The sequence below is a fragment of the Panicum virgatum genome, chromosome 9K, assembly GCF_016808335.1.
Source record: "Panicum virgatum strain AP13 chromosome 9K, P.virgatum_v5, whole genome shotgun sequence".
Lineage (NCBI taxonomy): Eukaryota > Viridiplantae > Streptophyta > Magnoliopsida > Poales > Poaceae > Panicum > Panicum virgatum.
The window spans coordinates 1050856-1076587 of NC_053144.1; the positions used below are offsets into that span (position 1 = coordinate 1050856).

General features: G+C 50.1%; 2 protein-coding genes across 2 annotated transcripts; both read left to right on the forward strand.

Moving 5' to 3' along the window:
• Positions 1–318: 318 nt before the first annotated feature.
• On the forward strand, positions 319–19090 carry LOC120649120 (probable acyl-activating enzyme 16, chloroplastic). The gene is made up of 18 exons (XM_039925815.1): positions 319–565; positions 1403–1594; positions 1968–2082; positions 2579–2666; positions 2861–3072; positions 3775–3893; positions 4170–4319; positions 4704–4771; positions 10142–10247; positions 10439–10597; positions 10719–10772; positions 10847–10927; positions 11032–11169; positions 17532–17691; positions 17894–17973; positions 18210–18352; positions 18615–18672; positions 18743–19090. The coding sequence occupies exons 1-18, from the start codon at positions 386–388 to the stop codon at positions 18833–18835; spliced, it is 2196 nt and encodes a 731-aa protein (XP_039781749.1). The 5' UTR covers positions 319–385; the 3' UTR covers positions 18836–19090.
• A 363-nt stretch (positions 19091–19453) lies between these two features.
• Positions 19454–22724, forward strand: LOC120648937. The gene is made up of 6 exons (XM_039925562.1): positions 19454–19558; positions 19648–19661; positions 20871–20992; positions 21466–22087; positions 22187–22401; positions 22482–22724. The coding sequence occupies exons 1-5, from the start codon at positions 19454–19456 to the stop codon at positions 22251–22253; spliced, it is 930 nt and encodes a 309-aa protein (XP_039781496.1). The 3' UTR covers positions 22254–22401; positions 22482–22724.
• Positions 22725–25732: the final 3008 nt, after the last annotated feature.

Below are 25732 nucleotides of genomic sequence, written 5' to 3' on the forward strand. Positions count from 1 at the left end.
TGACGGAAGGAGTACTGAACAAACAAGGAGCTCGATGAAGCCCCGAGGCACGGTGCTCTCAATTTGCCTCGACGCGACGGTCTGAGATACCTGAATTCTTGTTCGTCCAAAGATGTTGGCACTAGCATTTAACAATTCGATCATGTTCATTCAGCTCCGAAAACGCCATCTTATCTTTGAAGCATTGTGAGTTTTGGCCTCGATGCCTCCCCGTCCTGACGAAGCGCACGAGGCCACGCGACGCGACGCGACGCGACACGGCCATCGAATTCGAGCCACCTCACCAGATAGCTGCTACTAAAAGCTGTAGCAAGGCAACAACCATCCAGCCAGATCAGCGTAGCGCTCGTTGCCGTGCATCACTGCTCTCTAGATCGCCGGCGCGATGCTCGCTGCCTCGTCCGGCCAAATGGCCGGGCTCTGCTTCCCGCGCCGCTCTCCGTCCCCGCTCCTCAGCCCCCGCCGCCTCCTCCCTCGGCGCCCCGCCGCGAGGCCGCGCGGCGGCCTGCCCCGGTGGCGGTGCTCGTCCACCGCCTCTCCGCCGCCCCCGTCCGCCGACTCCGCGGTTGGTCCTTTGCTCCCGCTCTCCCCACCCTGTCTGTTTTCGCGGTGATTCCGTCCCCTTCTTGTTCCTACTCCTCGTCGTCGTGCACCGCGTTGAGGCGGGCCAAAACGCCCGTGCTCGTTACCATTTCGTCGGAATTTCTCCGACTCCGGTGAGCCGGGGAGGCTGCGGCGATCCGCGATCCGAACGGCGCCGCTTTGTTGCTGTATAAATGCCGGGCGCCCGAGGTTCAGTCTCCCCGGTGGGGGCGATCCCTTCTCACCTGGCAGTGATAGGTACCATCCCTTTTATGCCTCCGGGGTCAGCAATCGTCCCTTTGGTTACGGAGAAGCCACTTACTTTCGACCCACCTTTAATAGCATGCAGCTTTCCGTACACTAGGTGTTGAGTTCATTATCCAAATTGGCTGTGCGAGTGTGATCGAGCAAGGTAGTACCGCATTATGAGGTGGTACATCCGTTCCTATCATCCCGATCCTTGGTTAGCTGGGTCCCCTTTCATGTCTAGATTCTCTTTTTAGCTTTATGAGTCCTGATTTTATTATTTGGACCCTTTTGATCTGTAGATTCCTGTTTAGCCCTGTGAGAAGCTTGATTTGTTACAGACATGCCATGGTGGATTCGTTCCTTCCCACTGTTCTACATGGAATCGTGAAATTGTTGGTACATGCGTCAAATTGTGAAACTGTGGGAGTCTTCAAGTATTCTGCAGCAAAATAGTAATGATGTGAAGCATGAGTAGTATATTTATGGATTACTGCATGGGCATTATTGAGTTCTTACTCAAAATATAAGATGTTTAGCCTGAAAGTTGCATTAATCCACTTCCACTTTGCAGCTTGAACATCCACTTCGTAGAAAGTGCTCTCCTTTACTCGAGAGTGTTCTATTACCTGGCGGAAGTGACTTGAACGTGCATGAATGGAAGGCAGTTCCAGATATCTGGAGGACAGCAGCAGAGAAATATCCTGACCTCATAGCTGTAATAGATCCTTACCATGAACCGCCGACAGAATGGACATATACACAGGTACGTCTCTGGCTCCAATATGAACCATTATTGATGCTTGATAATCTTGGACTAGAATGAGGAAATCAACAGACATGGGCATTCATAAATGTTTTCATTCATCCGTTCCTGAATAATTACCTTTAAAGGAAAACATATAAAAAACATTACGAATGTTTAGAACATGCATCCCCTAAAGTTATCTGCTTGATTTGAGTTTAGATGCACACATACAGTAACAATAACTAATACTGCTCTATTTGAGTAACATTCTCATCAACTATACATTTTATTCTTCTTCCCTATCACATTTAGAATACACGATCACATTTATTTCAGAGCTTTAATGGCCACAGATGTATGGTATCTAATTGCTAATTTATGTTCTTATCAGCTTGAACAAGAAATATTGGATTTTTCTCAAGGTCTAAGGGCTATTGGCGTTGCTCCAGATGAAAAGCTAGCTCTATTTGCTGACAACTCATGCCGGTGGTTAGTTGCAGATCAAGGTAACACAACCTTTTTGTTTTCAGATGCGCATTGTGATCCCAATGCTGACATTCCCCTTTATTGTTTCCTTCCTGGTGATAGTTTTGTGGTTATTTATCCTTTCTGATATTTGCTGCCGGAGCGCTAGAAGGTTAGCATTACTGTAGTTGCATTTGGAGTTTATGTGAATTCTGTTTCTTCTGAAACAAACATGAAACATGCCATGGTTGAAGCTCCCACATAGCTATGGTAGCTATGACATCTACTCTACTGTTACAGATACTAGTCCACAACCACAACTATCAGCTTGGGCTTGATGTTTCAAATAGATAAAGATGTGCTCTAAGGCTATAAAACACAATGCTATCTACACTTTTATGAATTTACCTGCTTAATTATGTGCTTATCATTTTTAGTCATTGTCTAGATGGTTTCATGTAACTATTGTCCAATACACGAGCAGCTTCATTCATCAATCATCATTGATGATTTTCACTAACAACATATGATATACAGGAATAATGGCTACTGGTGCAATCAATGTTGTTAGAGGAACAAGATCTTCCAATGAAGAATTGTTTCAAATATACACTCATTCAGAAAGGTGAGTTTTAGTGTATTGTTGTTTAACATAAGTTTCAAATTAAACCATTTATTGATCATATGAACTCTGGAAACGTAGACAGAGAGATGACAGTACTAGGAGTGGTTTATGATTCTGCATAATAATATTCAGTACATATATATTTCTTTTACTTTCATGTCGTGATTATGAATTTATTGTTTTCCCCATCACAGCATTGCACTTGTTGTGGACAGTCCTCAATTCTTTAACCGGCTTGCAGAATCTTTCATATCAAGGATTAATGCAAGATTCATTGTGCTACTTTGGGGAGACAAATCATGCATAGATAGCAAAGTTGTGAAGGACATACCACTTTATGACTACAAGGATATGACTAAACTTGGCTGGGAGAGTCGTAATGCTCTGCTTCTTTCTGGCCACCAAGGTAACTTTCTGTGATTTCATAATTGAAAATCACCTGATTGTGCAGTTTCTTTAAGAATTGTAGTTCTTGACTTTTCTCAACATGTTGGTCATTTGGCTATTTCTAGCTGTAAAGGACAGCAAATTCCTAAGATATGTTGTCCTGCAATATTGTCATTATGTTTGATGGCATTACACCTCATAACATAAGCATCCCATACTGTACCAATTACAGCTGCCCTGTAATATTTAGGATGCATTGTCCTTTTCAGATCTCTGATTTAATGCTTGACTTGATCATTTAGTCATATCAAGAGCTTACTTCTTTCTGCGCTAATCCAAGCTGATTCTTACTAAGCAGCATTCATTTGAAATATGTTGATTTAAAGAAGAGCACCTACACAGGCTACACTTCTTTCTTGTTTGTTTTAAATTTAGAACTATAAGTGAAAAACCTCACCCATCTTTTAGTTCTTCAGAAATTTTTTCTTCAACGAAATGATACTGCTGTATCATGCAATAGATTGAATTACATTCTTTGTAATTTCTTTCTTTTTTTCAATGATACTGCTATATCATGCACTGAACGATTATGCCTGTACAAATTTGGCAATGAATGAAATGGGCATGCTCTATACTTTCTGGTAGTCAATCTGCACGCCATATACAGTTGCTTTCACACAACTATGGGCTAGACTATGAATTGTTGTTTCTCATCTGTCAGGTCAGAAAGAAGTCTTCGAAACTATTACTCCAGAAGATGTGGCAACACTTATATATACTAGTGGAACAAGTGGCACACCGAAAGGTGTAATGCTGACCCATCGAAATCTCTTGCATCAGGTAAGGACAAACTCTCAATTCTAACCACAATTGTTGAGTGATGATACGCTGCCTTGTGTAATAGGCACTATTTTGTTTCAATGTTTCCTTATTTCGATGTGATTTCCTAATCCGCTAATCCTTATGATATCAACATAGGCAGTTATGCTTAATATTATGTTTATCCTGGATTTCGTATAAACATAGAAATATTCAACTGCCATGTAAAAGAATTTTAACCAAACCGTGTTTGATATATTCCTTGTTTATACATGTTTTTATGCTGATATTCCACAGATAAAGAATTTGTGGGACATTGTACCAGCAGAACCTGGTGATAGGTTCCTAAGCATGCTTCCACCATGGCATGCTTATGAGCGTGCTTGTGAGTACTTCATCTTCACTTACGGAATCCAGCAAGTTTACACTACCGTCAAGTACCTGAAGGTATGGTTTTTGCATACTCCAACATAAATTACCTTGCTATATTTAATCTTTGCATTAAGCACTTTATAATGTTACTAAGGATAATTAGTATAGTTAGCTTCCATATAAGTTGCCTATTATTATTGTTATTAAGAAATTCATGCGATCTTATACTATGTTTGTGTGATCAGATGCATGACTAATGCTATAATATTCTTCATCAACTTACTAAAAGCTGAAAAATGAGTCACATCTTGTATTGGCATGCAGCAGTCTGCAGAACTCCACTCTACACTTCTATCTGTGTTGTTGTTTTGCTAGTTTTATTGTCTATCTGTTGCAGAAGATGCTGAAGTTCCTTAGACCTTAGGTCATTTTGACATCTTCTTCTATCTTATTTGATAGGAAGATTTGCAGCGCTACCAACCTCACTATATTATATCGGTACCGCTAGTCTTTGAAACTTTGTACAGGTTTGTTTTTCTACTTCTCCATCCTCTCTTTTTTTCCCCTATGCTTTATAATCTGTGATGTGGACTGCTATATTATCAACTCCAAATCACAGATAACAGGTTCGGTAGATAGATCAAACCCTAACTCGCCCTCACGCAGGAGGCTCTGAGTTCTAAAAGGCTAATCTTCTTCCTTGCCAAGACTCTCCTCTCTTGCTGAATATAAAGACTCTATCTTAACAAACCTCCTTGATTTAAGCCTAACAAATCGGAAATAACCAAACTAGGCGCCTAATCTGTTGTGGACGCACACGCCTTGCTCCTGTGTTGGTACTTCTTGCCAAATATGGTGTCCACAACACTCCCCCCCCCCCCCCCCCCCCCCGACCAAAAAGCTCGTCCTCGAGCTTGAAATCAGGGTGTCACTCCTTGAACTCTTGGAGTGGTTCCCAAGTAGCTTCGGCAATGCTGCGTCCCTCCCATTGAACAAGCAAATCCCAAGAGTTCCTGCTGGGCATCGCGCGAAGAACCTTGGCCGGCTGCGGCAGTGCACGACCATTTGCGATGGGTGGCAGCGCGCCCATGGCCGCCGGTGGATCACCATGGTGCTTCTTGAGGAACACCACGTGGAAGACATCATGGATTCTCGCCTAAGGCGGTAGGCGCAGCCGATACGCGACGGAGCCGATCTTCTCCACCACCTGGAACGGCCCGTAGAAACATGGAGAGAGCTTGGATTTGGAGCCATCAGTGATGCCCACTGCGGTGCGCTGATGCAAACGCAACCACACCCAATCATTCACCTGGAACGAAAGGTCCCGGTGGAGCTTGTCATGGGACGACTTCATATAATCCTGCGCTTGAAGTAGTCGTTCCCGAATCTCCGCCAAGAACACGTCGCGGTGTTGAAGCTGCTTGTCCACCGCGACGAAGCGCGCCATGCCGGAGTCGTACTGGACCAGCGACGGGGGAGGCCGACCGTAGACGACCTCAAACGGTATTGCATGCAGCGCCGTCTGGTACGACGTGTTGAAGCAATACTCCGCCCAAGGCAGCCATCGAAGCCAGCTGCGCGGCCTGTCTCCCGCCAAACATCGCAGGTAGACGCCGAGAACACGATTGGCCACCTCGGACTGACCATCAGTTTGCGGCCGGAACGCAAAACTAAGGCGTAGCTTCACACCGGCGAATGAGAACAGCTTCGTCCACAACGTGCTAGTGAACACCGGGTCCCTGTCACTCACAATGGAGCACGGGAACCCATGTAGACGTACAATGTTGTCGAAGAACGCCTGCGCGACGGAGAGAGCCGTGTAGGGTTGGCCGAGAGGAACGAAATGGACCATCTTGGAGAAACGATCCACCACCGTGAGGACGACCGACTTGCCACCCACCTTGGGAAAACCCTCGACGAAGTCCATGGCGATGTCGCTCTATACGGTCGACGGAACCTCGAGGGGCTGAAGCAGTCCCGCGGGATGCAGATGTTCTGTCTTGTTCCGTTGACAGACAAGTCACCCCCGGATGTAGTCGCGGACGAGCTTGGCCACCTGCGGGCAGTAGAAGTAGGAACGCAGGCGTTGGAGAGTCTTCTGGACGCCATCATGGCCAATGCCATGGGCATGGTCGAGCAGCTGCGGCCAAAGCGACGACGATGCCGGAACGTAGATGCGACCTTGGTGTAGCACGAAGCCGTCGGCCTCCGACCACACCGTGTCCGCGACGCCGTCGTGGATCTCCTGGCGCTTGGCGACTATCTCAGGGAGGGTCTGCGCCTCACGCCAGAACGCGTCGAAGAGGGGGAACTCCGGTCGCGACAAGGTCTGGGCGTGAACACGCGCGCCCATCTCATGCTCGTCACTCCGCGACAAGGCGTCAGCTGCCACGTTTTGCTTCCCAGGCTTGTACTCCACCTGAAAACTATACCCAAAGAGTTTGCTTACCCATGTGTGCTGAGGTATTGTTGATAGGCGCTGATCCAACAAGTGCTTCAGACTGCAATGGTCCGTTCGCACGACGAACTCCGCCGTCCACAAGTAAGGCCGCCAGTGGCACACGGCCTGCACGAGTCCAATGAGCTCGCGCTCATATGCTGCCAACTTGGCATGCTGTGGCGCGACGGTGCGGCTGAAGAAGGCTATCGGTCCCTCCCCTTGATGCAGCACCGAGCCGAAGCCGGAGCCCGACGCGTCGCAGTCCACGACGAACTCCTTGGTGAAGTCGGGTAGCTGCAGTACTGGCGCTGTCGTCAGTGCCCGCTTGAGGTCGTGGAACGCCGCCGTCGCCGCGTCGCCCCACAGGAACGCGTCCCGCTTGAGGAGGGCCGTCAACGGTGCAGCTATGACGCCGTAGTTGTGGATGAAACACCGATAGTACCCCGTGAGTCCCAGGAACCCACGAAGTGCCTTGATGGAGCGTGGCAGCGGCCAATCTTGGACGGCCTGAATCTTGTCGACATCCATGGCGACCACTCCATTCTCGATGACATGGCCGAGGTAGTGGATGCGGCGTACACCGAAGGGGCACTTGGAGCGCTTGAGGACGAGATCCTCATCTTCAGTCGTACCGAGACAGAACACCTACAGCATGTACGAGTGGTCTTCAGCACGCTCCGGCAGCACGGCATCTCAAAGTGCCCATGATGAGTGCGGAACGCAGTCTTGGCGATGTCATCCGGGTGCATCCGGACTTGATGGTACCCGCTGTGTAGATCAAGTTTGGTGAAGAACACGGCATCCTTAAGCTCGTCCAGGAGTTCCTCCACAACTGGAATTGGGAACTTGTCCCGTACTGTCTTGCTGTTGAGTGCTCTATAATCAACACAGAATCGCCACGAACCATCACGCTTGCGCACCAGCAGAACCGGCGATGAGAACGCCGAAGTGCTGGCTCTAATAATCCCTTGTTTCAGCATAGCTTGACATTGGGCCTCGATTTCATCCTTGAGCATTTGGGCGTACCAGTACGGTCTGATAGCCACCGGTGGGGTGTTGGGCAGTAGATGGTTCCGGTGGTCCAGCTGTCGAGGCGGCGGCAGCCCCGACGGTGTTGCGAACAGGTCGTCAAACTCGGCAAGTAGGGCCGTCATGGGATTGACGGCCTGCGTGACTGCCAGGCGAGGCGACGGTGAGACGTTGACTCCTGTCCAGTGCACCTTGTGATCATGATGCTAAAATGTCATGGAGAGCTTGGAAAGATCCCAGACGATGGGTCCTAGGCCGCGCAGCAATTCGCAGCCCAGGATGAGATCGTAGCCGACCAACGGAAGGACACAGAGGTCAGCCGAGAACTGTTCGTCCTCGATGGCCATGGGAACGCCGTGACAGACGCCGGAGGAGGCCACGCTATCGCCATTCGCGACGCCCACAGATAGGCCCGGCCGTGGAGTAGGAACGAGGCCGACTCGGTGTGCCGCGGCGTCGGAGATGAAAGAGTGCGTCGAGCCGGAGTCGATCAACGCAATCATGGTGGCGCCACGGATCGTGGCTCGGAGTTGTAGCGTGGAACTCGTGCGGATCCCGGTGACGGCGTGCACCGAGATGGTGACGTCGTCCTCCTCTCCAGTGTCCTCCGCTGCGTCCCCGTCAGCGAGTTCCAGGTAGTAGATCGCTTTGCCAGCGTAGACCTTGACGTGTTCCTTCGAGAATTTCTCGGGACAGTTGAAGCACAGCCCTTCAAGACGGCGTTGGGCCATCTCCTCCGGTGAGAGGCGCTTGAAACGGCCGTCCGTAGGCGCCGATGGTTTGGGCGCGGCCACGGGCAGTGCTGATGTAGAGCCCGTGGTAGTTGTAGCCGGTGTGGGACGCGACGATGAGGACGACGCGCGCTGGGCGGAACGCGACGTCGTGCGGCCGCCCACGGTGGGCTACTCCGTGGTCACGTGTTGACGGCGCTCGAACGCACGGGCTAGGGCCATGGCGTCCTCGAGAGTAGTCGGCTTCTGCATCTCGACGTCTGTGCTGAGAGGCTGTTGGAGTCCCGCCATGAAGATGATCTGTTGCGGCTCCGTGACATCCTCGCAGCGCGCCAGGAGCAGGAGGAATTGCTCCTGGTACTCGTCGCTGTCATCATACTTTGGGAATCGTAGCTTGTGGCCCGGAGGCGCCGACGGGCCGGACGACGATGCGTCATAGGTGTCAAAACGGCCCTGCTTGTCGAGGATCTGGGTTTGCACGTTCTTCACCGACGCGGAGATGAGGCTCGTCTCTTGGCGAACTGCAGAGATCTCCGAGTCCATGCGCTTGCCAAGGTCGCCGACCATCTTGACGAGCTTGTCGAACATGGACTCCATGGAGGCTTGGGTGGCCGGCGTCTGATCGCCGTTGTCGGACATGGCGGTGGAGCTATGGGTTTAGCGGCGCGAAGGGGAGAGGGGGTTGTGGGCAGGCGGTAGATGGAACAGGCGGAGGAAAGACCCAGCTGATACCAAATGATGTGGACTGCTATATTATCAACTCGAAATCACAGATAACAGGTTCGGTAGATAGATCAAACCCTAACTCGCCCTCATGCAGGAGGCTCTGAGTTCTAAAAGGCTAATCTTCTTCCTTGCCAAGACTCCTCTCTTGCTGAATATAAAGACTCTATCTTAACAAACCTCCTAGATTTAAGCCTAACAAATCGGAAATAACCAAACTAGGCGCCTAATCTGTTGTGGACGCACACGCCTTGCTCCTGCGTTGGTACTTCTTGCCAAATATGGTGTCCACAACAATCTGTCTGGACGCACTTGTGAAAATGTGTCCATCAGTATATTAAAAAATATGAATGTTTGGCATACAAAAAACATATCTCTTTATGAGATTATTAAAATTATTAATCCATAGAACAAAAAAGTAATGGTCCATTTTTTTCTCGAATACGCAGGAGAGCTGCACATCATTACATTAAGAATAGAGGAGGGGTTCTTTTCAACAAAAAAAAAAGAATAGAGGAAGGGCTAAAATCACACACACACACGCACGTGCCCGTTCATAGCATAAGGCGACCACACCTACCCAAACCACTGCTAACCACCAAGTCGAGCAGAGACCAGACCACTTAGGCCTTTGGCGCCTGCAAGCATCCAGGGATCGTCTTCTTCCTGTGCCAGGAGGAGAGCCTGATCAGTCCTAGGCGAGGCACTATTGAGAAGTATGTCATCTTGGAAGGAAGAGTGAAAATTCACTAGCGTCAATAAAATAGAATGACGGGAGTGTAAAAAATGCTTATGTAGAATATTCTACTGGAAATAATTGGTCATTAGTAGGGATATTCAGTTCATTAATGCAGTGGTGCCCACAATGTTGCTATACGGAGGTAGCAGTTTAGGGCAAGCACATTTCTTCTTTTAGGTTTGAACGGTTGTAAATCCTTTGCCTATTTCCTAATTTTCCTTTTCACTTTGTACAGTTCCATTCATAGGCAGATTTCTTCCACTTCAGCTGCTCGAAAAATCATTGCTCTTTCACTTATCAAGATAAGCTTACTATATATGGAGGCCAAGAGGATTTATGAGGTCTGGATACCAAGTTGGCATATGCCACTTCATTTACTTAGCTGCAAGGAAGTTGCTTTCAAGATGTTATTTTTTGTTTATCTCATTCTTTAGTAATGATATGATCAAGAAGTCCCATTCTCATTAATTTCTGTCTGTGGCCTCTTTCCCCGCCTGACCCTATTTCTCCTATTTCTTCACCCACTGGAAAGGGAACAGTTTTATCAAACAATCCTGTTCAACCATCGTTCATTGTCTATATGGTCAAGTGGATATGGGCAAGATTTATTGCCACATTTTTGTGGCCTTTGCATAATCTGGCAAAAATACTAGTCTACAAGAAAATTCATTCAGCAATCGGGATTTCAAAGGTACATTATTTTTTAATCATTCCTCTTTCTATGTTACCTTGATGATCCTTGTGGTTTTGAGTGCAATTTAGCTTCCTTAATTCCTATCTTAAAACTACTGGGTTTCTGTTATAACTTGCAGGCTGGTATTAGTGGTGGTGGAAGTCTTCCGATGCATGTCGATAAGTTTTTTGAGGTAGAGAATTGTCACTAAACTTCTTACTTAAATGTTAAAATGTTGATACCTGTATTGATGTTTTGCTCTTTCAGGCCATTGGCATTAAAGTACAAAACGGCTATGGCCTAACCGAGACTTCTCCTGTTGTAGCTGCTAGAAGACCATTCTGCAATGTAAGACAAGGAAAACACTTATTTTTATTCATGAAATGGACACAGTCATACATATTGTTTCCTATTTATCAATTACTAACATGAGTAATTTATGCCACTTGAAGGTTCTCGGCACGGTTGGCCCCCCAGTAAAACACACTGATATCAAGGTTTTTGACATAGAGACTGGTGATGTGCTTCCATATGGTTCAAAGGGGATTGTGAAAATTAAAGGACCACAAGTCATGAAGGGATACTATAAGGTTTTGTTTCCTTTCTTTACTGATAAAAATCAATTCCCAAAATATAAATCAGATTGATACAGATTTGTTGGGCCAAAGTAGCACTTCCTTTAGGCGTTTAGGTAGAAATGAACCGATCATTTCTTTCATAAAAATTAATTGGCTATTCGTGGAGCAATCTAATATCTAATATCTTTGATCGATATTTGACAGAAAGAAGGAGTTGCAATATTCCTATAGGGTCATCTGTTGTACTTAGTATATTAATAATCATTCTGTATAGTGTCGCTGGATATAGCTGTTAGACAGATTCTGTATATACTTGTGTGTGGGTCCTGCGCTAGGCATGTATAAGCCGGCAGGCCCTGTGTTTGGTTAGGGAGATATGGTTAGTTAGAGTCCTGAGTAGATTTTGTTTCGGGGTTTCCTTTAGCCCCAAGCTATTCTCAGTCCTATATGTGTAACCTGTGTATCTCCCAATTAATCAAGCAATTATTCCACACAAATTACATCTCTTTCATGGTATCACGAGACTAGGTTTTCTCTTTCCGCTGCTGGCACCGTTGTACGCGCGCCCCACCTCACCGGCGCTGCTCCTAGCGCGCCTCTGCGCTGCCCGCCGGCGCTGCACTTTGCGCGCCCGCCCGGCCTAGCGCCATGACTTCTGGCGACGATGATGCCGCCAAGGCTGCTGCCGACGCTGACGCTGCACGCGACGAGAAAGCACGCGCAGCCGAGGCAGCCTGAGCTGCTGCTCTGGCCCGCGCCGAGGAAGCTGAGCAGGAGGCCACCTCCGCTCAGGCCGATCTCGACGCCGCCGCCGCTCGTCTCCGTGCCGCGCAGGAGCGCGCTGCTGCCGAGCGTGCCGCGGCCGCGCCCTCCAAGGAAGATGACGCCGACGCCTTCCACCATGGCGAAGACGACATCGACCTCCAGGCCGCTCTTCTCCAACAGGAGGCCGCCGTCCTCCTCAATCTCCATGCGCAAGCTGTCTCTGTCCAGAACATCTGGACTCTCGTCCCGCTGCTCCTGGATGTCAACTCCACCTTCTACGCCCGCTGGAAGGAGTCCTTCCTTGACGTCCTCGGAAAGTACTCGCTGGAACGCCATGTTCTCTCTAACGCCGTCGCCCCTGCTTCTCCTTCCTAGGTGCGGATGAATTGTGTCGTCCGCACCTGGCTGCTCGGCGCCATCTCCGACGATCTCGCCGACTCTGTCTCCGAGCGCGGCGCCTCCGCTCGTGCGATCTGGCTCGCCATCGAGTCCCAATTCCTTGGGAACCGTACCACCCGAGCTCTCTACGCCGACCAAGAGTTCCGGGCCTTTTCCCAAGGCGATCTCTCTGTCGACTACTGCCGCCGCTTCAAACGCATGGCGGAAGATCTTCGGGACCTCGGCCAACCGATCTCCGAGGAGACGCTCGTCCTCAACATCATCCGTGGGCTCAATGAGCGCTTCAGCGCCCATGGTCTTCATCTTCGCCGCAGCACCCCTCTCCCTTCCTTCCTCTAAGTGCGCGACGACCTTCGTCTCGAGGAGCTAACCATGGCCAAAGCTCCCGCCGCCGCTGCCCTCACCGCCCTCTCCGGCTCCAGCACCGGCGGCTCTGGCGGATCCAAGCCACCCACCCCGGCGCCACCTCGACCACCCCAGCAGCAGGACTCCGCCCCGAAGACGCCACAGCAGTCGGCGTCCAACTCCGGGGGCGGCGGCTTCCAGCGCGGCAAGCGCTTCAACAAAGGCGGCGGCGGCAGGGGTTCCTCCGCTGGCGGCGCCTCCGGCAACGCATATGGCGGCGGCTTCTCCTCCCCTGCGACGGCTCCATCGACCGGCACCAACTTCTACAACCCGTGGACCGGCGCGATCTACATGTGGTCGGGTCCACGGGCCCCGATGCCTCCACGGGCCGCTCCTCCAGCTCAACACCAGACCTACATCGCCGGCCCACCTGGCCAATGGGCTGGCCAGTGGGGTGTTCCCTCCCATGCTGCGCCTCTGTCTCCGGGCTGGGATCAGCAAGCCCTAGCGGCCCAATTCTAGACCATGTCGCTCCAACAGCCGCCGCAACAAGATTGGTATTTTGATACCGGTGCTACCACTCATATGGCTTCCGATGCTGGTATACTCTCGACCTCCATTGTTCCTTCTGGTCACTCTCCTTCATCTATCATTGTTGGCAATGAGAATCTCCTTCCTGTGGTCTCCATCGGCAGTACTGCCCTTCCACATAACCTCCATCTTAATAAAGTTTTGGTTTCTCCTAACCTTATTAAGAATCTTATTTCCGTTCGTCAATTCACTATCGACAATAACTGCACTGTGGAATTTGACCCCTTTGGTTGCTCTGTGAAGGATCTTCCCACTCAGAACGAGATCGTCAGATGTAACAGCTCCGGACCTCTCTATCCGTTGCAGCTTCTGGCATCCGCCCTCCTAGCATCCAGCACCTCCTCGCTTTGGCATCAGCGTCTCGGGCACCCTGGTCATGAAGTTTTGTCTAGATTAGCACACTCTTCCGCCATTCGTTGTAATAAAAGTGCTAGCAACTCTATTTGTCATGCGTGTCAACTTGGTCGTCATGTTCGTCTTCCCTTTCATACGTCATCATCCCGCGCCTCGCGCCTCTTTGAGTTAATACATTGTGATCTCTGGACCTCGCCAGTTACTAGCATCTCGGGTCATAAATATTACCTCGTTATTCTTGATGATTTTTCTCACTATTTATGGACCTTCCCTCTCCGCCTTAAGACACATTCTCCACCTTGTCTGATTTATTTTCCTATGTGCGCACACAACTTAACACCAGTGTGCAGGGCCTTCAGTGTGACAATGGCAGGGAGTTTGATAACTCCAGCTCGCGCATCTTCTTTCTCGCCAATGGCGTTCGTCTGCGCATGTCCTGCCCCCAGGGTTTACCTTCCCGACCGGTCCGGCCAAACCGGAGGCATCCGATTCCGGTATACCAGTCCGGTTTGGCCGGTTACTGGTTGGAATCGGTCAAATTCAAATTTGAATTCAAACTTCGCCGTTCAACCGGTTCGTACCGGTATACCGGTCGACCGGTATACCGGCCGGTTTGGCCGGTAACCGGTCGGTTTGACTGGTAACCGGTCAAATTCAATTTTTTTTCTTTTTTGGTTTAAATTCAAAAGCCCACAAAGTATACTAAATAAATGTTTGTATAATATATTTTAGTCTAAATGAACCCTCCAACCCTCTTTTATACTACTTTTACATTGTATTTGTATACTTTTGTATGACTTTTTTTTTTACTTCAAATCCCCGCAAACTATACTAAATGAACGAATTTTTGAGAAAATTTGACACCATTAGATTTATCGCACCTTGAAGTATTTTTAGTAATTTTTTGGGAATTTTTCATTTATTTAAATTTAAAATTAAATTTTGAATTTGGGCTGGTTTGGTACCAGCCCAAACCGGAACCAGGCCGGACCAGTTTGACCGGTAACCGGTCAAACCAGACCGGTTCCCATCGGTTAGGTGAACCCTGCCTGCCGCCATACTTCACCACAGAATGGTAAGGCTGAACGCATTATTCATTCCATTAATAATGTCGTTTGCTCCCTTCTGTTTCAGGCTAGCATCCCCCCCAGGTTTTGGGCTGCCGCACTTAACACTGCTACATATCTCCTGAATATTCTACCCACCAAGACGCTCGATTTTTCTACTCCACATCTCTCCCTCTTTGGGACACCACCGTCATATGACCACCTGCGCGTCTTTGGGTGTAAGTGCTACCCTAACCTTTCTGCCACCGCCACAAATGAACTCAGCTCCTCGTTCCGCCTTGTGTGTATTCCTTGGCTATTCTCCTCACCACAAGGGCTATCTCTGTCTTGACCGTCATACTAATCGGATCATCATCTCTCGCCATGTGATTTTTTAGGAGACTTCCTTTCCCTTTGCGGAAACATCTCCCTCTCCCTCACGTGCGGATTTCGATTTTTTGGACGAGTTCACTAATCCGGTGGTTGTTCATTTTCCACCATCACCGCATTTGTTGCCTGCAGGTACTACCGTAAGCAACATGCAGCCCCGCATGGTTGCTAACCTTCCCGGCGATGTACCTCCTACGCCACCTGCGGTCCCTGCACCAGCTGTGCCACGCGCGGCCCCGACGTCTCCCGCTGCGCCACGCGCGGCCTCGACGCCCTTTGCCGCGCCACGCGCGGCCTCGACGCCCTCTGCTGCGCCATGCGCGGCACCGTCGCCACCCACGGCTTCATCCTCCCCCAGTGGTCCTGATGCTGCACAGCCACTGGGACACTTTTGCTTGGTGTACTCCCGGCGCTCCGCGGTTCAGCCTGCTGCTCCAGCGCCCGTCACGGCTACACCTGCTGCTCCCCTCCCTCGTGGCGCCGTCCGAGTCAACCCTGTGACCAACCAGCATGGCATGGTCGCTAGGGCCAAGCGTGGTATTCGCCTGCCGGCTCTGTATCATGCGGCGCCCTTATCGCCGATTCCTCGGACGTATCGAGCCGCCCTCGCTGATCCCAATTGGCGTGCTGCAATGGAAGCTGAGTACTCTGCCCTCCTGTCTAATAATACATGGGATCTTCTTCCTCGACCATCTCAGTGTAATGTTGTCACCGGCAAGTGGATTTTCAAGCATAAATTCAAGACTGATGGATCTTTTGAGCGCTATAAAGCTCGTTGGGTACTTCGTGGATTCACTCAGCGTCCTGGAATTGATTTTGCTGAAACCTTCAGTCCGGTGGTCAAGCCTGCTACAGTTCGGACGGTTCTATCTCTGGCTCTGTCACGCTCCTGGCCTGTTCATCAGCTTGATGTCAACAATTCTTTCTTGCAAGGCAATCTGTCTGAGACGGTCTATTGCGCTCAGCCTTCTGGATTCGAGGACTCCGCACATCCAGATTATGTGTGCCGGCTTAATCGCTCACTTTGTGGTCTTAAGCAGGCGCCTCGTGCATGGTACAGCCGGTTTGCTTCACATCTTCTGCAGCTTGGTTTTGTCGAAGCTAAGCCAGACACTTCTTTGTTCATCTACCATCGTGGCAAGGATGTGGTCTATCTTTTGCTGTATGTTGATGATATTGTCTTGACGGCTTCCTCCGCTGATCTTCTGAGGCACACCATCACCTCTCCAACAGGAATTCTCACTGAAGGATCTTGGCGCCCTTCATCAGTTCCTTGGCATGCAGGTTCAACAAGTGGGTTCAGATCTCTTTCTATCTCAACGGCAGTACATGATTGACATCCTTGAGCGGGCTGGCATGGCAGATTGCAAGCCCTGCGCGACTCCTGTAGACCTGAATCCCAAGTTGTCAGCTGATGGTGCTCCTGTTTCAGATCTCACGGATTTTCGCAGTCTTGCTGGTGCCCTCCAGTATCTTACTTTCACCAGGCCAGATATCTCTTATGCAGTTCAGCAAGTCTGTCTTCACATGCATGATCCCCGGGAGCCTCATCTCACTGCTCTGAAGCGCATTCTGTGTTACGTCCGTGGCACATTACATATGGGTTTGTTCCTGCGCCCCTCTACTCAGTCAGATTTGGTGGTCTATTCTGATGCTGATTGGGCTGGCTGTCCAGATACACGCAAGTTTACCTCAGGCTATGCGGTTTTCCTTGGTGATAATCTGATCTCCTGGTCGTCCAAGCGTTAGAACACTGTTTCTCGCTCCAGTGCAGAGGCTGAGTATCGAGCTGTCGCTAATGCAGTTGCTGAAGCCACCTGGTTACGCCAACTCCTGTCTGAGCTCCACACTCCTTTGCGCAAGACAACCTTGGTGTACTGCGACAACATCAGTGCTGTCTATATGTCCTCCAATCCCGTTCAGCATCAGCGCACCAAACATGTGGAGATCGATCTTCATTTCGTTCGAGAGCGTGTTGCACTTGGTGATGTGCGTGTTCTTCATGTCCCGACGACATCTCAGTTCGCCGACATCTTCACCAAGGGGTTGCCTTCATCCGTCTTCACGGAGTTTATGTCCAGTCTTAATGTTCGGTCACCCGACTATTTGACTGCGGGGGCGTGTTAGACAGATTCTGTATATACTTGTGTGTGGGTCCTGCGCTAGGCATGTATAAGCCGGCCGGCCCTGTGTTTGGTTAGGGAGATATGGTTAGTTAGAGTCCTGAGTAGATTTGGTTTCGGGGTTTCCTTTAGCCCCAAGCTATTCTCAGCCCTATATATATAACCTGTGTATCTCCCAATTAATCAAGCAATTATTCCACACAAATTTCTTCTCTTTCAATAGCCAAAAGAGAAATAGACATTCAGAAGCAAGCTAACTAAATCTTACAATCCATTTAAGGCCCCATGTGAAAAGTAATATATTCAAAATTTAACTTTTTTTTTTGAATTCGTTTCTCTCATAATTTTTTGTTTGTTGTAGAACCCATCTACTACGAATGAAGCTCTGGATCAAGAGGGTTGGTTCAACACTGGAGATATAGGTTGGATTGCACCTCGCCATGCCATAGGGCCGAGTCGGAAGTGTGGAGGGATGCTTGTTCTCGAAGGGCGTGCAAAGGATACAATAGTTCTCTCTACAGGTTCAGATTATAATATGCTTCCTTTTTTTTATTTCAGCGTGTAAACCAAGTATTGCACGCATGTAATTTGGTCATTCTTATTTATGATTTAGTACGAAAATACTTGTACCTCATCAATGTTGCACACTTGAGCATCTATCATGATTTCTTGTCATTGGCGACCAAGTAACTTTTGCCCGCAACTTTACCATTACATGTGCAGGTGAAAATGTTGAACCTGCTGAGATTGAGGAAGCAGCTAGCAGGAGTAACTTGATTAATCAGATAGTTGTGATCGGCCAGGTAAGGAATGTACCCTGTGACTACGAACATTTTGCGATGCAACTAGGGTACATATTCTTATTAAAAAAACAATGTCATTATCAGAAACTGTGCAATGTTACTGCTATTGTATTGCACTTGTACTTAATAAAATTATCTCTCAAACTTTTGTTGTGACAAGATTATATTTGGATACTATGGGAAATAGATTAGTGACCTTTGTAGTTATGAAATTCATTCGTTTGTTCTCTGCATAGGATCAACGGCGTCTTGGTGCCATAGTTGTTCCCAATAATGATGAAGTTCTGGCAGAAGCAAAAAGGAAGTCCCTAATTGATGAGAATGGCGAAGTAGCGAAAGATGAGGTCATGAACATGCTATATGATGAGCTGAGAACCTGGTAAGAGTTGCCTGATCTGTTGCTGTTTCTCATTGTGCTGCCTTCTTCTTACTGTTGGGAATCTAAAAACATGGGTGAACAGAATTAAAAAAGTGGTACACGCAATTCTGTTGGTTTGATCGGGAGATAGTTATAGACATCATGGGTTTTGGGGACGCTGCCATTCTTTGTGTGCACGTAACACTATTTCATCATAATAATTTGATGTATGTTTTGAGTTAAATCAGAGGAGGCATTGAATTATTTTGCCAATAAATTTCAGGACCGCACAGTGCTCTTTCCGCATCGGCCCTATCATGATTGTCGATGAACCATTTACAGTAAGTTTTCACTCGTATTTATACTCAAGAAGTTATCTTGCCTGCGAGCTTGACATTATTTTCTGTTCAGATTGACAACGGACTGATGACACCCACCATGAAAATAAGACGGGACAAAGTGACCGCAAAATACCAAACAGAGATCGAAGCGTTGTTCAAGTGAGATATGGAGTGCTGGTGCGTGTGAGTGCAGACAGCAACTGCGATAAGAAATTGAGAGGATATATAGAGAACGATGCGTCCATCTGATGTTGCATTTGATAAATAAATATACTCCTACATGTTACCGTTCCGACCTTTCAGCAATCAAACATGTGGTATTAGTAAGACATCTAAAGAAACAATTGTGTGCACTTTGCTAACGTTCCGTCCATCTGATGTTGCATTTAATAAATAAATCAAACATGTACGATGTTCAGATGTTGCAGCAGCAACGTCGTTTACAGTAGCGTATCGATCGATAGGGCTGAGCCGAACACGTCACAGGCAGCCACACCAGCCTTGGCTAACAGCAAGGACACTTTGCTCCGATCCTCTGACGGAAGCAAAACGGGTAGCACACGAACCGGGACTCTAAACCCGACTCGGTCGAGGCAATCCAATCAAAGCGGGCCAAGGATTCGACGCGGATCCGGCGCTCTCTCCCCGAGCCGGACGCGATCCCGTTCCCGTCCCGGCCAAATAAAAAGCGGCGCCCCCACGCCGTCCCTCTGAACGAACAAGTCAACCCACCGATCCATCAGAAGGTGCGGCGCCGCGCCGCATCGACGGTTTAGCAGCGATGGTCAATTACAATTTTGATCTGCTGGAGCTCGCGGACGGGGAGTCCGGGGAGGCCGCGGTCTCCCGTCGTCGCCGCCAAGAAGAAGTCCGAGGCCGCCTGAAAGTATTATTTATGCTATTTCGAGTGATTTTGGTGATCGAATAACAACACAACACTTAGACTAATATGATTGTTAAGGTGATCATTCTCAGGCTTTTAGGTTCAAGTAATGACAAAGATAAAGAGAAGATAGGCGTAGCAAGGCCCGACGCTATGATGTTCGGTGCAGGAGGGAATCGAAGCCAAGTCAGACTATAGGCACCGGTTGAACCGACGGTCCAAAAAAGGGCATAGGTGCATTGGGCGTACTGTGTACCAGAGACGATGTCAAGTGCCCAGGAGAATTTTCTTCAGCACCGGTTCAACCGACGGTGCATCGGAGTATTGCGTCGGTGCATTGACGTCAGCAGAAGAGAAGAAGGCTGTGAGTGACCGGTTTAACCGATGGGCAAGCATCGGTTCAATCGGTGGTCACTGTGTCAGCAGTCAGAAGTTCAACGGCTATTTCGTGTCTTAGAGTGACCAGATGAACCGACGCTACCCCTGCCAGAGGCATCGGTTCATCCGATGATACGCGGATTTTCTACTGACCGTTGGAGCAACAGCTACAAGACTTGGTGGCCTATATATACGCCTCATCCCGGCCATTTGATGATTGCTGGAGTTGCTGGACATCCCACACGCACCCAAGAACATCTCCAAGCTATAGAAAAGCATCAAGATCATATCCTTAGCCCTTAGCACACTTTGAGAGTGTTGTGTAAAGGATTAGCTCTTAGTGAGTGAGATTGCAAGGCTTCAAGTCTTTGTGCTGTGGTTCATTAGCGAACCAAAATAAGAGCTTGGTGCGCCGGCACCTTGGAGCGTGAAGCTCTCCAGTAACGTCATCGACCCTCCGACTTGGTGTGGAGCGACGACGACATCTTTGTGCGGGGGACGTGGAGACCCCCATCCTTTGTGGAGAAGCTCCTTAGTGGAACCCGGGGCCAAGGTGACCGTGATTGTGTTCACGTAAGAGACTTTGTGGCCGAGTAGCAATACTCTTAGTGAGTGCTACAACAACATGGATGTAGGTGTGCCTTTGTGGCTAACCAAACCACGGGATAAACACCCGCGTCAAGAGTTTGCTATCTCATATTCCGCTCTTTTAAGCTTCCGCATTTCATACTAGCAATTTGTGTGCCTTTACTTTTATAGAATAGTTTCTTGATAGGAAAGATTATAGGTTGCTAAACTCTTTTGGGATAGGGGTTTCACACTAGAACAACCTAGTTGCACATCTAGATAGCATGTTTTAGTTTAATTTTTGTGCAAACTAGTTGGAGCCATATGTCTAAATTTTTTAGAGTGGCTAATTCACTCTTCCTCTTCTTAGGCTAGAACACCCGATCACTTTCACCGCCGCCACCAAGCTCATCGAGGCCGCCGACCCCGCCGAGCCGGCCGCCCACGACAAGCCCAAGTACTCCTACTTCACCAAACTGCAGCACGACAACGGTATGCATCGACCCCTCTCCCCATCGTTCGTTCTATCCCTTCAATCTTATATATCTAGACTAGATTAGAATTAGATGATCTCTCGCGCTGGCTGGCTTGTTGATTGATGCGATCTTGCATATCCTGATATCCTGATTGGGTTGTTCTAATGTGGTTAGAGATCAGTGTAGATCGTTTTTATAAATTGGTCGTTCAATTTCTTATATGTTCGATCCGTTTGTCAACATGTGCGTGGTGTCATGTCATCTGACGGTCTGATTCTTTATGATTTACTAGCTAGTTACAGTTATATGATTCCTGATTTCGATCTTGTTATGTTAAATCTTCTCCTACTATAGTATTTATTCGCGTGATGCATTCTTCCGTTTGTGTCGAATGTCGTGCTCAGTTTATGCCACTATATTACTGATCGGCATAGTTTTATGTGCGTTTTGGTTCGCGTCTCTCATCGCCATGCTCTTGTTGGATGCCAGGTGTAAGAAAGTGTCAGCAAGAGCTCAAAAGGTTGAGAGAGGTTCTAATCAAACTGAGGGAGGAGGAAACAAAATTAAAGGAGAAGCAAGGGAACGAAGGCCGTATCAAGGAGCTGTTCGAGGAGCAAAGGAGACTGAGGCAGGAACAGAGGAAACTGAGGATCGAGGAACCCAAATTGGCGCTTCAAAGGAAAGCTTTCTATCAGGAGCATAGCATTCCTTTGGAGGAGGATGAGAGGAAGAGACCCAACAATTCTGATTTTACCGATGCAGATTCTGGCAGCAATTATGACGGGGTTAGCGGTAATGTCTGCAACCATAATGACGCTGGCAGCTGTGGGAGCAACGACCAGGTCTGTGATGGTGGTGCATATGGACATGACGAGAGGCAGGTTGAGAGAAGTCACGACAACTACAGCAATGGTGAGAGGCAGGGGAACCGTCAGGGCCAGCCTAGGATGAGGGTGTACGTGCGCAAGGTGAAGGCGTCCTCTGATGCTGGAACAGAGGCTGAGGAAAAGCCTGAAGAAAATATGGTGAGTGCTAGTGTGAGAGAAGAGAAGGAGGCCAATACGGATAATGCAGTCACTGCGCCTGCTTCTGAATCGGACAAGTCTGCTAGGTACGTTCTAATATTCTGTTGTTCAATTCTCTAGATATCTTCTTACGTAGATGTAATATTTTTTATCTTAAACTTATCATTGCTGTGCTTTATTACCAGTGGTGCTACCCAAGATGGTCGTAGCAACGAACAAGGTGCTAGCACAAGAGAGAATTTTTTTCCGTAAGGAAAAGCTTAACGGCTCTGAGAAGAGGAAAAAGAAAAATGCTAAGAAAACTAGCAGCAGCGAGCCGGAGAAGGCGAAGGAGCAAGATTCTGAGGTAGATGCTTCGAAGAAACAGGCTGACAAGCAACCACTGGAAGAAGAGAAGAAGGTAATGCCTCGCTGAATGGCCATGCAATTTCATTCAGTTATTGCTTGTCGAGTGTTTGCTGACCTTCATAATTTGATCAGACCCTTGCTGAGTATGAGAGGATGCGTGCGGAGAAAAAGAAGTCTGTGGAGGTCTCAAAACCTGAGATGAGAAAGGTCACTGCTGCAGAATTTAATAACTTGCAGATGTTGGAGAAAAAGAGGCTGGATGATGTGGAAACTGTCATGAAGGCAGAAAAGGCTCAGCCCAAGGTTATGGAGGCTAGCAAGAAGGAAAAAGCCGTTGAGGTAGAGGGAAAGGAGGCTGCCGCAAAGGATGCCAAACCTAAGTATTGATACCCTGTAGTAAGGATACTCATTCTTACTGTAGTAAGGTAGTACTTGCATAGTTATCCGTAACTGCGTGGAAGAGACAGAGTAGCCAGGCCCCACGGGCCAGGCTCTTCCCTCACCAGGCCAACGGCCCCGGACCCGCTTCCCGCCTAGGGATGGGTCCGGAGACGTCACGTGCCTCTAAGCAAGGGAAGACCCGAGCTGACGGCCGGGACCTCGGACCCCCATAGGGGTCCGAGACCTCCTGCGCCCGCCCGGACCCCCCTTTTCCCGCATAGGGGTCCGGGGCTGCCACGTGGCCTGAAGGCACGGGCTCGGGCGCAAGCCTTCCGCTGGAAGACTCGCGCGCCCACTGCATTTAATGCAGGTGGACAAAGCGTGCTCTGCCGCCGCGGTATGCGAGACAGCTTTTGTCAGGCCTCGCTGTGCACCGCGTATTACCAAGGTGCACAGTGCAGCCGCCTGTGCCGCGCCCGCGCAGAGCCCGTCTGTCGCATTAAATGGATACGACGGCACGGCACTTTTCCATCATGCCGCCTACGCCGCAAGCTACACAGCCCGCTTAAGCTACGTGGCAGGCGACGCCACTAGCTACGCCAGGTTCCGTCCCGACAAGACAGCGCCAGGACATGATGGACGAAGGGCTCCGGGAGCAGGCAAGGGAACCTAGAGAGAGATCTTCTTTGCCTGCGACGCCATAATGTATGAATAGTACGTTATTTTATACCACATCGTTGGACCCACCTGTCGGGGACCCAACAGCTGTGTACGCGCCCCCTTGAGATATAAGAGGGAGGCGCTCGATGTGCACAAGACATCTCCAGACAGACACAAGCTCTGGCAACTCTCACACTCTCGTGGGAAGGCAATACAACACACAGTGGATGTAGGGTATTATGCTCCGGCGGCCCGAACCACTCTAAATCTTGCTGTGTTCATCGTGTTCTTGAGCGAGATCGATCTAAGACTAGCTAACCCCCGAGTACACACCCTCTGGGCTAGGGCGGGTGCCTTCCGCCACCCGGCTGTGGTTTGCAGCACCACGACATTTGGCGCGCCAAGTAGGGCGCGCAGCTGGTCCCAGTTCATCTCTTCTTCGTCCCCATGGTTCGCGTGGACGACGTGGAGATGACGGAGGGTGTGGCATCCTCCACGCCACATGCCTCTCGCGTTCCTGCTCCAAGGGCAACTGTGCCTGTGGAGCAGCCACCGTTGGTGGCGGCGCGCGCCGCTCGCCGGCAAGAGTCAGGGCGCCCATCAAGGGCCCCTTCACAGGCTGCGAGCGGCGGAGCGCTGGCAGCGGCTAGGGAGTTGCTTCGCAACCCCCCGGCTGAGGCAACTTCGCTAGACGCCCTGAAGCAGTGGCGGGACGACGTTGATCGTCTCCTCCACCTGGCTCAGGCCTCCCCCAGTTCTGCAAGGACTGGGTAACGACCTCCGCCCGGCAACGTGGTGGTACCTTACCACCAGCGTCAAGGCGGTGCATCGGCGTCCGTGCGCTCCCCTACTGTGAGGGGTGCACGAACAGAAGACCTGCGGGCAGAGCTCAACCGCCGGCGCGCGGGAGAGGATGCCCGCATCTCCGTCGAGAGGGCGCGAGAGCGCCGTCTCAACATTGAGGGTCGCAACCTCAATGCCGATCTGGACGCGATGGCACCCAGGCCTCCGGTGAACGCCCGGATACAGTCGGGCGCACCAGTGGCTGGGGTGGGCTGTGATGCACTTGCGGAGCACCTCCGCGCCGTGGCATGGCCGCCCAAGTTCCGCCCCCACCTGCCGGAAAAGTACGACGGTACTACTAACCCGTCGGAATTCCTGCAGGTGTACGTTACCGCCATCACAGCGGCTGGTGGAAACGGCGCCGTCATGGCAAACTACTTTCATGTAGCCTTGTCTGGGCCAGCTCGGACCTGGCTCATGAACCTCACACCTGGGACGATCCAGTCCTGGGAAGAGCTCTGTGCAACGTTCACAGCGAACTTCGCCAGTGCATACCAGCAGCATGGTGTGGAGGCACACCTTCATGCCGTGAGGCAAAAACCCGGGGAAACGCTCCGGGCCTTCATCTCGCGCTTCACCAAGGTACGGGGTACCATTCCACGTATCTTAGATGCGTCTATTATCACTGCTTTCCGCCAGGGGGTACGTGATGAGAAGATGCTCGAGAAGCTGGTGACGCACGAGGTGGAGAGCGTCACTACGCTTTTCTCCCTGGCAGACAAGTGTGCCAGGGCCGCTGAGGGCCGTGCATGGCACTCAGCCCACCAAGACGGAGACGCCAAGGCTGGTGGCTCCAGTGCTACCGCTCAGGGCGGTGGCAAGAAGAAGAAGAACAAGAACCGGGGTCGCGGGGAACCGCATTCTAGCGGACCAGTCGTAGCAGCCGCAGCGCCAGTGGCGGCACCGGCCGCGGCGGCAGCAGCTGGGGGCCAGAATGCACACGGCAAACGCCCTCGCCCGCAAGGTGGAAGCGGAGGTTCATGCCCAGTGCATCCCACCGCTCGCCACAGCGCCGCTGACTGCCACGAGATCCAGAAGCTCGCGAAGCGGGTCAGTGGGCGGCGTGGGCAGTCCTCCATCGACGGTTCACCCCCTCCTCGCTAGCGGGCCGGCAAGGAGAAGGCCTCCGACAGCGGGGCCGCAGCCGGGGAGAAGGAGCTGGGGTACCAATCCCCTGCTCGAGAGCTGAAGGGCGTCTACCACGACGACGACTCTGATTCCGACAACGGCGACCGCCGCAAGAAGCTGTACGTAATGTATGGCGGAAGCTGGGAGCTTGTCTCCCGGCGGGACGTGAAGACCCTTCGCCGGGAAGTCCTTTCGGTGAAACCGGGGGTCCCGAAGGCGGCGCCGCACCAGAGGTGGATGAACACCACCATCTCTTTCGGGCCATCCGACTGCCCGGAGAATATGGCCGGAGCTGGTGTACTACCTCTAGTCACCGCTCCTGTCATATCCAACGTGAGGCTCTATCACGTGCTGATTGACGGTGGGGCTGG